The sequence below is a fragment of the Heptranchias perlo genome, chromosome 11, assembly GCF_035084215.1.
Source record: "Heptranchias perlo isolate sHepPer1 chromosome 11, sHepPer1.hap1, whole genome shotgun sequence".
In the NCBI taxonomy this organism is placed as follows: domain Eukaryota; kingdom Metazoa; phylum Chordata; class Chondrichthyes; order Hexanchiformes; family Hexanchidae; genus Heptranchias; species Heptranchias perlo.
The window spans coordinates 81,201,752-81,218,409 of NC_090335.1; the positions used below are offsets into that span (position 1 = coordinate 81,201,752).

At 48.7% G+C, this 16,658-nt stretch overlaps 1 protein-coding gene across 1 annotated transcript in view; it reads right to left on the reverse strand.

Moving 5' to 3' along the window:
- robo2 (roundabout, axon guidance receptor, homolog 2 (Drosophila)) overlaps nt 1-16,658 on the reverse strand; it is a 627,335-nt gene that overhangs the window by 193,038 nt on the left and 417,639 nt on the right. Inside the window, exons 6-7 of the mRNA XM_067993421.1 lie at nt 15,237-15,364; nt 8,352-8,363 (exon numbers count right to left, since the gene is read on the reverse strand). Of these exons, the coding sequence (XP_067849522.1) occupies nt 8,352-8,363; nt 15,237-15,364 (140 nt within the window). The remainder of the gene's footprint in view (nt 1-8,351; nt 8,364-15,236; nt 15,365-16,658) is intronic.

A 16,658-nucleotide genomic window follows, 5' to 3' on the forward strand; every position in this document is an offset into this window, starting at 1 on the left:
GCGATTATCAAACAAAATTTGACACCGAGCCACAGAAGGAGATATTAGGACAGGTGGTCAAAGAGGGAGGTTTTAAGGAGCGTCTTAAAGGAGGAGAGAGAGGGGGAGAGGTGGAGAGGTTTAGGGAGGGAATTCCAGAGCTTGGGGCCGAGGCAGCTGAAGGCACGGCCGCCAATGGTGGAGTGATGAAAATCGGGGATTTGCAAGAGGCCAGAATTGGAGGAGCTCAGAGATCTCGGAGGGTTGTAGGGCTGGAGGAGGTTACAGAGATAGGGAGGGGGCGAGGTGATGGAGGGATTTGAAAACAATGATGAGAATTTTAAAATCGAGGCGTTCCCGGACCGGGAGCCAATGTAGGTCAGCGAGCACAGGGGGTGATGGGAGAACGGGACTTGGTGCGAGTTAGGATACGGGCAGCAGAGTTTTGGATGAGCTCAAGTTCATGGAGGGTGGAAGATGGGAGATCGGCCAGGAGAGCATGGGAATAGTCGAGTCTGGAGGTAACAAAGGCACGGATGAAGGTTTCAGCAGCAGATGAGCTGAGGCAAGAGCAGGCGATGTTACGGAGATGGAAGTAGGCGGTCTTGGTGATGGAGCGGATATGGGGTCGGAAGGATCAAATAGGACGCCAAGGTTGCGAATGGTCTGTTTCAGGGTCAGACAATTGACAGAGAGAAGGATGGAGTCAATGGCTCGGGAACGGAGTTTGTGGCGGGAACTGAAGACAATGTCTTCGGTCTTCCCAATATTTAGTTGGAGGAAATTTTTGCTCATTGAGCAAGCAATGTGATGAATGAGACACAGTGGGGGCGTCGAGGGAGGTGTGTGAGGTAGAGCTGGGTGTCGTCAGCATATATGTGGAATCTGACGTCGTGTTTTCGGGTGATGTTTCCAAGGGGCAGCATGGAGATGAGAATAGGAGGGGGCCAAGGACAGATCCTTGGGGGACTGCAGAGGTAACGGTGCGAGAGTGGGAAGAGAAACCATTGCAGGTGATTCTACGACTGGATGGATAAGAATGGAACCAGGTGAGGGCAGTCCCACCCAGCTGGACAATGGAGGAGAGGCGATGGAGGAGGAGGGTGTGGTCAACTGTGTCAAAGGCTGCAGACAGGTGGAGAAGGATGAGGAGAGATAGTTTACCACGGTCACAGTCACATAGGATGTCATTTGTGACTTTGATAAGGGCCATTTCTGTACTGTGGCAGGGGCGGAAACCTGATTGGAGGGATTCAAACATGGAATAGCAAGAAAGATGGGCACGGATTTGGGAGGCGACAACATGTTCAAGGATTTTGGAGAGGAAAGGGAGCTTGGAGATGGGGCAGTAGTTTGCAAGTACAGAGGGGTCAAGGATTGATTTTTGAGGAGGGGGTTGATGACGGTAGATTTGAAGGGGAGGGAGACAGTACCCGAGGAGAGGGAACCGTTAACAGTGTCAGCTACCATGGGGGCCAGGAAGGAAAGTTGGGTGGTCAGCAGTTTGGTGGGAATAGGGTCGAGGGAGCAGGAGTTGGGTCTCATGGACAAGATGAGCTCTGAGAGGGCGTGAGGGGAGATAGGAGAGAAACTAGAGAAAGATGTGAGTTCAGGGCTAGGCCAGGGGGGAACCGTAGGGGAAGGTTGGCTCAGTGGGCCTGAGGAAGGGAGGGAAATGGCAGAGGCAGCTGAACGAATGGTCTCAATCTTAGTGACAGAATTCCATGAGCTCCTCGGACTTTTCATTGGAGGTGAGGGTGGAGGGGGCAGGGGAGAGGGATTTAAGAAACTGGTTTGTAGTGGAGAGGAGAAGCTTGGAGTTATCGAAACGTTAACTCATTACTGTTTGTGGGATCTTGCTGTGTGCCAAATTGGCTGCCATGTTTCCTACATTACAACAGTCACTACACTTCAAAAATGCACATCTTTGGCTGTAAAGCACTTTGGGACATCCCAAGATGGTGAAAGACGCTATAGAAATGCAAGTCTTTCTCTCAGCTTGACACTGACTAAACCAAATCAAGTAAGCACCAAGTTAGTCAGCAAACAACGCAGATCTGGAGTACAGACCTGAAATACAGACCTGGAGTACAGACCTGGAGTACAGACCTGGAGTACAGGCTTGGAATACAGACCTGGAGTACAGGCTTGGAATACAGATCTGGAGTACAGACCTGGAGTACAGGCTTGGAATACAGACCCGGAGTACAGACCTGAAATACAGACCTGAAATACAGACCTGGAGTGCAGACCTGGAGTGCAGACCTGGTGTACAGACCTGGAGTACAGACCTGGAGTACAGACCTGGAGTACAGACCTGGAGTACAGACCTGGAGTACAGACCTGGTGTACAGACCTGGAGTACAGACCTGGTGTACAGACCTGGTGTACAGACCTGGAGTACAGACCTGGAGTACAGACCTGGTGTACAGACCTGGTGTACAGACCTGGAGTACAGACCTGGAGTACAGACCTGGTGTACAGACCTGGAGTACAGACCTGGTGTACAGACCTGGAGTACAGACCTGGTGTACAGACCTGGAGTACAGACCTGGAGTACAGACCTGGTGTACAGACCTGGAGTACAGACCTGGTGTACAGACCTGGAGTACAGACCTGGAGTACAGACCTGGAGATGGTAGCTCGGGGCTGTGTTGATCTGTGTGTCTCAGTTCACGCAGGGCAATGAATCTGCCGACTGCTCCTCTGTGGTAACCCTGACTTCTGCCAACACAACCATCTCTATCAAAGATAATTTGCCTTTTCTATATCAACTCTTATCATCGTCACAGGAAGCAGGAACTGTGTACCAAATATGGAAGATTAATCCCGCTCTCCCAGTTACAGAGAGATCATTATTCGCCCCTTAATGAACTGCAAACTGATCAGCAATTCCCTTTTCCTGCTCCTCAATGTGAGGGTCTGAATATTGGGAATGGAATACTTTACATTTCAGACATGCACTGTCCCATCAAACACTCCCAGGGCAGGTACAGGGTTAGATACAGAGTAAAGCTCCCTCTACACTGTCCCATCAAACACTCCCAGGGCAGGTACAGGGTTAGATACAGAGTAAAGCTCCCTCTACACTGTCCCATCAAACACTCCCTGGGCAGGTACAGGGTTAGATACAGAGTAAAGCTCCCTCTACACTGTCCCATCAAACACTCCCTGGGCAGGTACAGGGTTAGATACAGAGTAAAGCTCCCTCTACACTGTCCCATCAAACACTCCCTGGGCAGGTACAGGGTTAGATACAGAGTAAAGCTCCCTCTACACTGTCCCATCAAACACTCCCAGGGCAGGTACAGCACGGGTTAGATACAGAGTAAAGCTCCCTCTACACTGTCCCATCAAACACTCCCTGGGCAGGTACAGGGTTAGATACAGAGTGAAGCTCCCTCAACACTGTCCCATCAAACACTCCCAGGGCAGGTACAGGGTTAGATACAGAGTAAAGCTCCCTCTACACTGTCCCATCAAACACTCCCAGGGCAGGTACAGGGTTAGATACAGAGTAAAGCTCCCTCGACACTGTCCCATCAAACACTCCCAGGGCAGGTACAGGGTTAGATACAGAGTAAAGCTCCCTCTACACTGTCCCATCAAACACTCCCAGGGCAGGTACAGGGTTAGATACAGAGTAAAGCTCCCTCTACACTGTCCCATCAAACACTCCCTGGGCAGGTACAGGGTTAGATACAGAGTAAAGCTCCCTCTACACTGTCCCATCAAACACTCCCAGGGCAGGTACAGGGTTAGATACAGAGTAAAGCTCCCTCTACACTGTCCCATCAAACACTCCCAGGGCAGGTACAGGGTTAGATACAGAGTAAAGCTCCCTCTACACTGTCCCATCAAACACTCCCAGGGCAGGTACAGGGTTAGATACAGAGTAAAGCTCCCTCTACACTGTCCCATCAAACACTCCCAGGGCAGGTACAGGGTTAGATACAGAGTAAAGCTCCCTCTACACTGTCCCATCAAACACTCCCAGGGCAGGTACAGGGTTAGATACAGAGTAAAGCTCCCTCTACACTGTCCCATCAAACACTCCCAGGGCAGGTACAGGGTTAGATACAGAGTAAAGCTCCCTCTACACTGTCCCATCAAACACTCCCAGGGCAGGTACAGGGTTAGATACAGAGTAAAGCTCCCTCTACACTGTTCCATCAAACATTCCCAGGGCAGGTACAGCACGGGTTAGATACAGAGTAAAGCTCCCTCTACACTGTCCCATCAAACACTCCCAGGGCAGGTACAGGGTTAGATACAGAGTAAAGCTCCCTCTACACTGTTCCATCAAACATTCCCAGGGCAGGTACAGCACGGGTTAGATACAGAGTAAAGCTCCCTCTACACTGTTCCATCAAACATTCCCAGGGCAGGTACAGCATGGGTTAGATACAGAGTAAAGCTCCCTCTACACTGTCCCATCAAACACTCCCAGGGCAGGTACAGGGTTAGATACAGAGTAAAGCTCCCTCTACACTGTCCCATCAAACACTCCCTGGGCAGGTACAGGGTTAGATACAGAGTGAAGCTCCCTCTACACTGTCCCATCAAACACTCCCAGGGCAGGTACAGGGTTAGATACAGAGTAAAGCTCCCTCTACACTGTCCCATCAAACACTCCCAGGGCAGGTACAGGGTTAGATACAGAGTAAAGCTCCCTCTACACTGTCCCATCAAACACTCCCAGGGCAGGTACAGGGTTAGATACAGAGTAAAGCTCCCTCTACACTGTCCCATCAAACACTCCCAGGGCAGGTACAGGGTTAGATACAGAGTAAAGCTCCCTCTACACTGTCCCATCAAACACTCCCAGGGCAGGTACAGGGTTAGATACAGAGTAAAGCTCCCTCTACACTGTCCCATCAAACACTCCCAGTGCAGGTACAGGGTTAGATACAGAGTAAAGCTCCCTCTACACTGTCCCATCAAACACTCCCAGGGCAGGTACAGCACGGGTTAGATACAGAGTAAAGCTCCCTCTACACTGTCCCATCAAACACTCCCAGGGCAGGTACAGCACGGGTTAGATACAGAGTAAAGCTCCCTCGACACTGTCCCATCAAACGCTCCCAGGGCAGGTACAGCACGGGTTAGATACAGAGTAAAGCTCCCTCGACACTGTCCCATCAAACGCTCCCAGGGCAGGTACAGCACGGGTTAGATACAGAGTAAAGCTCCCTCTACACTGTCCCATCAAACGCTCCCAGGGCAGGTGCAGCGTGGGTTAGATTCAGAGTGAAGCTCCCTCTACACTGTCCCATCCAACGCTCCCAGGGTAGGTAGAACGTGAGTGAGCCCATGGATGCACACTGGATTGTGACTGTCTAAACTCATTTCACATAGTTGACCTTTGAGCCAACAGATAGATGTGGTCTTCGTCCTCTCGGTCTGGAACTTGCTCGCCAAAGTGAAAGGCTAGGGTGGAACCCAATACACCACCCAGGTCCCTGGACAGCCATTGCTCAGTATTTTTACAATGCCATACATCTTGGGGAGCGATTGGCAGGATAATTCCCAACCCAGGTGAAGGGGCCTCACAAACTGTTTTGGAATTCTGAAGTAAAGGTTGCATGTCATGCCATGTGACCTACAATCAATATGGCTGCCACCACCACCACCAAATTAAGGTTGGAGTGTAATGGGTCACTGCGCTCCCTTGTCAGTCATTCTGTCGGCAATTAACATTCAAATTACTCCCCTGGCAACCTCACTTCCCTTTTCTACTACTTCTCCATGCCACTTGGAGAATTCTCCCCCGCCTCTCTCTGGTGTGAGTTACGTGACCGAGCGAGTTTTGGAATCTCGGCCAGGGTTTTTTTTTAATCGTCTTCAATTCTTCCCTCCCTCCACCCCGCCAAAAAAAAAAAGCAGAGGATGAGATTTCAAAGCAAGATAAGCAGAGAGGTAAAGCAGCATTCGGTTCAGGCTGAGCCCCAGGTGAGACTAGAAGCCTATCAGAGTCTGCACCACAAGGTGAGAAAATGCACTAGCCTTTTCTTAAATGCTCCTCTTCTCCCCCTCCCTGGTTCCCCATCTCCTGAAGGTGCTGATCCACAGGCACCAGGTATTCCCCAGTACCTCGTCCCACAAGGTGCCATCCATCACATGGGGGCCAAGCCAGAGGACGTTAGTCGGGTATTTGGCCATGCACCAAGTCCTCACCCAACGTCCCCACACCCGCACTTCCCAGCGGGACTCACTGGATAAGAACCAGGAGCAGGAACTCTGACTTGCTTATTTTTTTCTTCCTCTTTCCAGCCCAAGAGCACTGAGGGCAACTTTCAAGCTGAGGTTTGAAAACTCAGCAGAGACTGGAGAGGGGACACTACAGCTGCTTATTATAGCCACTGTTTCTCGTGTTATTCAAAAATACTTTATACTATCTGTATGGGGGGGGGTGTGGGTGATCATGTGTGCTTATTATGTCTGTGTGAGTATGACTGTGCATGTATGTCTGTGCATGTGTGAATGTTTGTGTGCATATGTCTGTGTGTGTGCACGAGTGGGTGTATGTCTGTGTGTTTGTGTATCGGTGAGTGTGCGTGTGTATCTGTGTGTGTATCTGTGTGTGTGAATCTGTATGTGTATCTGTATGTGTGTGTGTGGCTGCCTGTGTGTGTGTGTGTATCTGTCTGAGTGTGTATCTGTGTGTGTGTCTATGTGTGAATGTGTGCCTGTGTGTGTGTCTGTCTGTTTGAGTGTGTATTTGTTTGTGTGTCTGTCTGTGTGTGTGTGTGTCTGGGTGTCTGTCTGTCTGTGTGTGAATATGTATCTGTGTGTGTGTCTCTGTCTGAGTGTGTATCTGTGTGTGTGTGTGTGTCAGTCTGAGTGTGTATCTGTGTGTGTCTGTCTGAGTGCGAATCTGTGTGTGCGTGTGTCTGAGTGTGTATCTATGTGTGTGTCTCTGTCTGAGTGTGTATGTGTGTCTATGTGTGAATGTGTGCCTGTGTGTGTGTCTGTCTGTTTGAGTGTGTATTTGTTTGTGTGTCTGTGTGTGTGTGTGTCTGGGTGTCTGTCTGTCTGTGTGTGAATATGTATCTGTGTGTGTGTCTCTGTCTGAGTGTGTATCTGTGTGTGTGTCTCTGAGTGTGTATCTGTGTGTGTGTGTCTGTCTGAGTGTGTGTCTGTCTGAATGTGTATCTGTGTTTGTGTGTGTGTGTGTCTGAGTGTGTATCTGTGTGTGTGTCTGTCTGAGTGTGTATTTGTGTGTGTGTGTGTCTGTCTGTCTGAGTGTGTATTTGTGTGTGTGTGTGTGTGTCTGTCTGTCTGAGTGTGTATTTGTGTGTTTGTGTGTGTCTGTCTGAGTGTGTATCTGTGTGTGTGTCTGTCTGTCTGAGTGTGTATTTGTGTGTGTGTGTGTGTGTCTGTCTGTCTGAGTGTGTATTTGTGTGTTTGTGTGTGTCTGTCTGAGTGTGTATCTGTGTGTGTGTGTCTGTCTGAGTGTGTCTGTGTGTGTGTCTTTCTGAGTGTGTATCCGTGTGTGTCTGTCTGAGTGTGTATTTGTGTGTGTGCATGTCTGAGTGTGTATCTGTGTCTGTCTGAGTATATCTGTGTGTGTGTGTCTGAGTGTGTACCTTTTGAATCTGTCTGTCTGTCTGAGTATATATTTGTGTGTGTGTCTGTCTGAGTGTATATCTGTGTGTGTCTGTCTGAGTGTGTATCTGTATCTGTGTGTATCTGTGTCTGTCTGAGTGTATATCTGTGTGTGTGTCTGAGTGTGTATCTGTGTGTATCTGTGTCTGTCTGAGTGTGTATCTGTGTCTGTCTGAGTGTATATCTGTGTGTGTGTGTCTGAGTGTGTATCTGTGTCTGTCTGAGTGTGTAACTGTGTGTGTGTGTCTGAGTGTGTATCTGTGTCTGTCTGAGTGTGTATCTGTGTCTGTCTGAGTGTATATCTGTGTGTGTGTGTCTGAGTGTGTATCTGTGTCTGTCTGAGTGTGTAACTGTGTGTGTGTGAGCATCTGTCTTTCAGTGTCTCAGTGTGAGGTCCACAATATAATTCAGGTGCCTCGAGGCGACCTGATGGACCATTAAAATACTTCACACCAGAAAAAGTCAAATCTATCCATTTTCTTTTAAACACCTTCAAGTGAGATCAGTTCGATTGTCAAAGGAATGAGCAAAGTCAGGTTTTGAGGGTTTGTTTCAAAACGAAAATTCGAGCTGCTGTGACAACAGGCGTGGTGTAATCACTGGCCTCTGACCCCTCGTAGGGGGTCTGAATATTGCTCACTTCGCGTTCCGCATTGCCCCCCTCAAGTTAAACAAAGCAGGTGAACGTAATGGGGAGAGGCTGATAGCTGAACAGTTCAGAGCATTTACAGCCGTGCTATATGAAAGGAGTGATAATTACTTACCCACAGGGTATGCTGCAGACAGGACACAATGGGGTGGGTGGAGACAACAAAGGATTTGACAATTGTTTTTTAAGGGGAAAAAAAAATACAGAAATCATAAAGTTAGAATGAATGAAGCATTCGATGTTTACACACTCACAAACAGAGGTGGACAAATTCATCAACACATTTAACAGTCTCAGATCTCAATAGGCCGGGAGCCAGGTTTCACGGCCTGCAATGGGCGTCCCTTCTGAAGAGATAAAACTGTCTTTTTCTTGAGGTGTAAGGTGAGAAGGTGGGTAGGTGGGATTGAGGGATATGGGGAAGAGGTGGGTAGGTGGGATTGAGGGATATGGGGAGGAGGTGGGTGGGTGGGATTGAGGGATATGGGGAGAGGGTGGGTAGGTGGGATTGAGGGATATGGGGAGAAGGTGGGTAGGTGGGATTGAGGATATGGGGAGGAGGTGGGTAGGTGGGATTGAGGGATATTTCTTTGCTCTTGAATTTTATATTCTGGGCAGCGAGAGACCGTGTGGACTGGCTGAGATCTGAGCAGTTGAGTGTGAATATCACGTTTATAAAGAACAAACAATGCACCTCCACTAATCGGATGTAAAAGATTAAAACCATTGTGTTACAGGAGAGGGTTTAGAAACAAAAAAATCTTTAAGTCATTTGATGACAAACCACAATATTCAACAAGAAAACAAAGGAACATCTGACATCTTAAACACATTTGAATGCTGCAGATTAGAATTCGGGTTAAGGAGGAGAATTCACATTGTACCTCACTCCCCCCCGCCCCGGCCCCCTTACACCCACGGGGAATTGGGGTCTTTCCATGGCAGGTTCTAGAACTGTGACTATCGATTGGCAACTCGTTCCCAGAGTCCCCCAGCACGGTCCAACTCAGGCCTGTATTTCTCACGGTGCTGTCTCACGCGGAGTGATCTTATCAAACTCGATTCAGGTGAAATATCAAAGAACACAGGCCCTTGAAACCGCACTGTGGGATATTCGGGGACTGGCACTTGGGCTGGGAATTTCCCCACGAGGCATCTCCCGCTCTGGAGCTGTAACTTCACGGGAAGTCGGGCGCAAACTCCGTTATTCCCGGGCGTAGACGGGAATACAGCTCCGGCGTAGCTCACAGAAGGGAATTGGATGAATGCTTGAACGGAAAAAAATTTACAGGGGCCATGGGAAAAGAGAGGGCGGGGGGAAGTGGAGCTAACTGGGACAAAGGGCGATTCCAGGGATGAGGGTCTTCAGTTATGTGGAGAGACTGGAGAAGCTGGGATTGTTCTCCTTAGAACAGAGAAGGTTAAGGGGAGATTTAATAGAGGTGTTCAAAATCATGAAGGGTAAATAAGGAGAAACTGTTTCCAGAGGCAGGAGGGTTGGTAACCAGAGGACACAGATTTAAGATAATTGGTAAAAGAGCCAGAGGGAAATGAGGAGAATTTCTTTTACGCAGCGAGTTGTTCTGATCTGGAATGCGCTGCCTGAAAGGGCGGTGGAAGCAGATTCAATAATAACTTTCAAAAGGGAATTGGATAAATACTTGAAGGGGAGAAAATTGCAGGACTATGGGGAAAGAGCAGGGGAGTGGGACTAATTGGATAGATCTTTCAAAGAGCCGGCACAGGCACGAGGGGCAGAATGGCCTCCTTCTGTGCTGTATGATTCAACGATTCTAAAGAGGGGTAACGGTTGAAAGGAAATGAATTAGAGAAGCCCAGAGTTATAAATTGAGGACCGTCCTCTAAATGTCGTTTGCTGACAATGAAAATGGGAAAGTAAGTACCAATTACAAACACGGGGGAATCCAGGAGGAATCTGAAATTATATTAAATAAAAAGACGATTATTTTAGCATACAACAGCTGGTAGAAACAGCTGTTCCTGTCTCTCCAGGAAGATGAGGCCATTTGCAGAAGTTAAACGATTCCATTAGTGTCATACATTGCTACTTGTCCTGACGATTAAATATCTAGGTGGGGACAGGAAGGGGAGGGGGATGGGGCAAGGAGGAGATACCTGGATATAATCATACCCACCATCGGATGCAGGAAGCCCCTAGAACTCTCAGTCTCCTGAATGGAATTCCGACCTATCTGCCCGATTTTAAATGGGAAGATTGATTTGAGGTGTTAGAAAGGGAGAAACCAAAAGTGAATTATTCGCTTCCCACGAGCCTGTCAGGTCCTGCTATACGAACCCCATTAAAGGAGCTTTGGGGGAAGGGGGGGTGGAGGGGGAATGACTGCGGCCATTTAATTCAATGTGCGCAGGGGATATAAAACAGATTGAAGACAGAAAGGATTACAGTGACCTTTCTTCTCCCTGTTTCTCCTTCTCCTCTTCTGACTCCTCGTTGACTACAAGTCCTGCAGGCGATGGCTACCCTCCAACACCGTGCCCGAGTGGCCCATGGTTCACGCGTGAGCCCGGAAAAGGAGAGCTATTTGACCAGGGAGGACCTCACAGCCCAGCTTGAAGCCACCATTGGCCGACGAGCAACGAGTTTTCTGGCTGCTTATCCTTTCTCCCTTTCTCCCTCTCTCTCGAGCTGAGGCCTTTCGAGTCTGGGAAACCCAGCCAGTCTTTTATTCACCGTTTAAAGGCTCCTCTGAAATTCGCCAGTCGGCTGCGGAATGGTCATCGCATCTTTGAGAAATCGGAGGCTAAATGAGTTAAATTACGAGGACAGGTTGCAGAGACTTGGCTTTTATTCCCTCGAGTATAGAAGATTAAGGGGTGATCTAATTGAGGTGTTTATAATGATTAAAGGATTTGATAGGGTAGATAGAGAGAAACTATTTCCTCTGGTGGGGGGAGTCCAGAACAAGGGGGCAGAACCTTAAAATTAGAGCCAGGCCGTTCAGGGGTGATGTCAGGAAGCACTTCTTCACACAAAGGGGAGTGGAAATCTGGAACTCTCTCCCCCAAAAAGCTGTTGAGGCTGGGGGTCAATTGAAAATTTCAAAACTGAGATTGATGGATTTTTGTGGGGTGAGGGGATTAAGGGATAGCGAACCAAGGCGGGTAAATGGAGTTAAGATACAGATCAGCCATGATCTAATTGAATGGCGGAACAGGCTCGAGGGGCTGAATGGCCTCCTCCTGTTCCTGTGTTCCTATCTCATGTTCTCCTTATCCCAACTGAAAGAATGGGTCAAGGGGAGGGAGTGTAGACGGAGAGAGAGAAACCTACAGCCAGAATCACTGAAGATTGAGATCAGTATTGATCCCGTTCCATTGTTTTGCAATTGTAAACAATTTTACAACACCAAGTTATAGTCCAGCAATTTTATTTTAAATTCACAAGCTTTCGGAGGCTTCCTCCTTCGTCAGGTGAACGATGTGAAAATGAAATCCTCGAGATGAAATCGCATTTATAATTCACAGAACAATGCTTGGTGAGTACAGACAGTTTTTTCAACTGCTCGTTGCCAAGGCAATCAGTGTGCAGACAGACAGGTGTTACCTGCAAGGTCTCAGAATATACAAATCACCAAAAAAAAACAACAAACAAAAAAAAAACAGAGATAGAGAGGTAGAAACATAGAAAAGACAGCAACTGACCCGTTATATTAAAAACAGATAACATTTGTTCGCTGGTGGGGTAACGTGTAGCGTGACATGAACCCAAGATCCCGGTTGAGGCCGTCCTCATGGGTGCGGAACTTGGCTATCAATTTCTGCTCGACGATTTTGCGTTGTCGTGTGTCTCGAAGGCCGCCTTGGAGTACGCTTACCCGAAGGTCGGTGGATGAATGTCCATGACTGCTGAAGTGTTCCCCGACTGGGAGGGAACCCTCCTGTTTGGCGATTGTTGCGCGGTGTCCGTTCATCCGTTGTCGCAGCGTCTGCATGGTCTCGCCAATGTACCATGCTCTGGGGCATCCTTTCCTGCAACGTATGAGGTAGACAACGTTGGCCGAGTCACAGGAGTATGAACCATGCACCTGGTGGGTGGTGTCCTCTCGTGTGATGGTGGTATCTGTGTCGATGATCTGGCATGTCTTGCAGAGGTTGCTGTGGCAGGGTTGTGTGGTGTCGTGGACGCTGTTCTCCTGAAAGCTGGGTAATTTGCTGTGAACGATGGTTTGTTTGAGGTTGGGTGGCTGTTTAAAGGCTAGTAGTGGAGGTGTGGGGATGGCCATAGCGAGGTGTTCGTCGTCATTGATGACATGTTGAAGGCTGCGGAGAACATGGCGTAGTTTCTCCGCTCCGGGGAAGTACTGGACGACAAAGGGTACTCTGTTGGTTGCGTCCCGTGTTAGTCTCCTGAGGAGGTCTATGTGATTTTTTACTGTGGCCCTTCGGAACTGTCGATCGATGAGTCGAGCGTCATATCCCGTTCTTACTAGGGCGTCTTTCAGCGTCTGTAGGTGTCCATCGCGTTCCTCCTCGTCTGAGCAGACCCTGTGTATTCGCAGGGCCTGTCCATAGGGGATGGCCTCTTTGACGTGGTTAGAGTGGAAGCTGGAAAAGTGGAGCATCGTGAGGTTGTCTGTGGGCTTGCGGTAGAGTGAGGTGCTGAGGTGCCCGTCTTTGATGGAGATTCGTGTGTCCAAGAAAGAAACTGATTCTGAGGAGTAGTCCATGGTGAGCTTGATGGTGGGATGTCTTCAACATGTCATCAATGACGACGAACACCTCGCTATGGCCATCCCCACACCTCCACTACTAGCCTTTAAACAGCCACCCAACCTCAAACAGACCATCGTTCGCAGCAAATTACCCAGCTTTCAGGAGAACAGCGTCCACGACACCACACAACCCTGCCACAGCAACCTCTGCAAGACATGCCAGATCATCGACACAGATACCACCATCACACGAGAGGACACCACCCACCAGGTGCATGGTTCATACTCCTGTGACTCGGCCAACGTTGTCTACCTCATACGTTGCAGGAAAGGATGCCCCAGAGCATGGTACATTGGCGAGACCATGCAGACGCTGCGACAACGGATGAACGGACACCGCGCAACAATCGCCAAACAGGAGGGTTCCCTCCCAGTCGGGGAACACTTCAGCAGTCATGGACATTCATCCACCGACCTTCGGGTAAGCGTACTCCAAGGCGGCCTTCGAGACACACGACAACGCAAAATCGTCGAGCAGAAATTGATAGCCAAGTTCCGCACCCATGAGGACGGCCTCAACCGGGATCTTGGGTTCATGTCACGCTACACGTTACCCCACCAGCGAACAAATGTTATCTGTTTTTAATATAACGGGTCAGTTGCTGTCTTTTCTATGTTTCTACCTCTCTATCTCTGTTTTTTTTTGTTTGTTGTTTTTTTTTGGTGATTTGTATATTCTGAGACCTTGCAGGTAACACCTGTCTGTCTGCACACTGATTGCCTTGGCAACGGGCAGTTGAAAAAACTGTCTGTACTCACCAAGCATTGTTCTGTGAATTATAAATGGATTTCATCTCGAGGATTTCATTTTCACATCGTTCACCTGACGAAGGAGGAAGCCTCCGAAAGCTTGTGAATTTAAAATAAAATTGCTGGACTATAACTTGGTGTTGTAAAATTGTTTACAATTGTCAACCCCAGTCCATCACCGGCATCTCCACATCATTGTTTTGCAAGGCAAAGGCCCTGAAATCGCACTGTAGGTTTACAAGGTATGAAATCATCCAGTGCTCCAGGAATAGGAATATTAGACGAGCATGAGAAATTTGGACGGAGTAAATAAGGAGAAACTGTTTCCAGTGGCAGGAGCGTTGGTAACCAGAGGACACAGATTTAAGGTGATTGGCAAAAGAACCAGAGGGGAGATGAGGAGAATTTTTTTTACAGTTGTTCTGATCTGGAATGCGCTGCCTGAAAGCGCGGTGGGAGCAGATTCAATAATAACTTTCAAAAGGGTAAATACTTGAAAATTTATAGGGCTATGGGGATAGAGCAGCGGGGAGTGGATAGCTCTTCCAGAGAGCCGGCACAGGCACGATGGGCCGAATGGCTTCATTCTGTGCTGTACGATTCTATGATTCTCCGCTAAGCTTTCACATGCTAGTGCCCCACACCGTAATCGCAGGGCTGCAGTTTCACACGATGCTGTAGCTGGTTTATGCAGCGAGTAGTCGAGTCACATGGAGCAGGAACCGAACCTCCGATCCCCAGCTTCAGTCTGAGCTCACGGTACGGAAAACGGGAATCAAATCCGGGCCCCTTTCCGGCCTGAGCCGCACAGCCTTAACCAATGGAGCTACGGGGCGGTTACGAGCCCTTCAGGTTCGAAGACAATCAACTCAAATCCACGTAAAGACTCTTCCCTCGTTTCCTCATCCCACCAGGCTGCTCCAGGGAAGGTTTTTTGTGGAGTTCATCTCCTCTCGGGACTGGCCTTCTGCTCCCTCTAGCTGCCAGCTGAGGTAGAGCTGGCCTTCCATCCTTCTCTCATTGAGTTCATAAAATGTAAAGGCAGACAACTAGGGTCGCCAACCCCTCCAGGATTGTCCTGAAGTCTCCAGTAATTAAAGATTAATCTTCAGGACACGAGTACAAGCAGAACTCCTGGGAGAAAAATCATAAATTCTGTGTTTCTTTCATTTCCTTTGAACACTTTTGTTTCTCAGTTATTAAAATATCGGAGATGGGGATAAAGGGCTGTTTGACTGATGGCCAAGGATCACCCAATCAGGTAACAAAGAGTCTGTTGGCTTTTGAACTGGCACAGGAAGGAGACGAGGGAGGGAGTGTGGGATGGGAGGTCACATGGTAAAACCTCCAGGAATACCTCCAACTAGAGTTGGCAACCCTACCTCGACAGGATGAGCAGCAAGCCTTCCCACCACGGAGTGGGAGGACGCTCCCAACACGAAGGTGGAAACGCTGCACTCCAGTAAACGGGAAAGCGCTGCGATCCGGTTGCTTACCTCGTACGGTCAGAGTGGCGGTGGCTTCGACCTTGCCCACGCGGTTCTCTCCCACGCAGGTGTAGGTTCCCTCATCGCCGTTGCTCACCCTCTTGATGCGTAGAGTGTAATCTTCCTTAATGTCGTACCTACGGGGAACAGAGGTGGGAGAAGGATCCATTTTGAGATGACACTGCTGCTTCTTCACGGGCCTTTTCACTTTTCCTCCCCCCGGGCAGAAATTACTCCCGCTCTCGGCCCAGAGCTTGGCGTGCTGGGATCGCTAATCGAGAACCTGGGTGAATGTCCCGATGTGGGTCCAAAAAAAACACCCGCATCCCTGGCCTGGGACGCTCTGGGCCAGGAGCACTAAAGGTGAAAATCATAGACTCTTACAGCACAATAGTAGGCCATTCTGCCCATTGTGCCTGAAAGAGCTATCCAATTAGTCCCACTCCCCCGCTCTTTCCCCATAGCCCTGAAAATTTTTTCCCTTCAAGTATTTACCCAATTCCCTTTTGAAAGTTATTATTGAATCTGCTTCCACCACCCTTTCAGGCAGCACATTCCAGATCAGAACAACTTGCTGCGTTAAAAAAATTCTCCTCATCTCTGCTCTGCTTTTTTTGCCAATCATCTTAAACCTGTGTCCTCTGGTTACCGACCCTCCTGCCACTGGAAATAGTTTCTCCTTATTTACTCTGTCAAAACCTGACATGATTTTGAACATCTCTATTAAATCTCCCCTTAACCTTCTCTGTTCCAATGAGAACAATCCCAGCTTCTCCAGTCTCTCCACATAACTGAAGTTCCTCATCCCTGGAACCATTCTAGTAAAATGTCCCCATGTTTATTTTGAATATAGGACTTCATTACCATCATGGTCCAGCAGCACAGGTGAGTCTGATCCTGCCCTTACCTGGGGCTCAAACACACGCACATTTTTCCAGCAGGAATCACTGGATCAGCGATCAAGAGCGGGAACCCTCTTAGTCCCTCTTTTTTTAATGCATTCTCAGGTTGTGGGCATTGTGAACAAGGCCGGAATTTATTGTCCATCCTTAATTGCCCCTTGAGAAGGTGGAGGTGGTGGGCCGCCTTCTTGAACCCCTGCGAGAAGTTTAGTATAACTGAGTGTCTTGCTGGACCACTTCAGAGGACAATTAAGAGTCAACCACATCGGTGTGGGACTGGAGTCACATATAGGCCCAGACCGGGTAAGGACGGCAGGTTTCTTTCCCGAAAGAGATATCAGTGAACCAGTTGGGTTTTTAGGACAATCCGACAGCTTCACAGTCACTTTTACTGAGACCAGATTTTTATTTCTAGATTTTTTTTAAACTGAATTCAAATTCTCAAACTGCCCTGGTCGGGCTCTGAACTCACGTTCTCTGGATTACTAGTCCAGGTCTCTGGATTGCTAGATTACCAGAGTTACGTTTA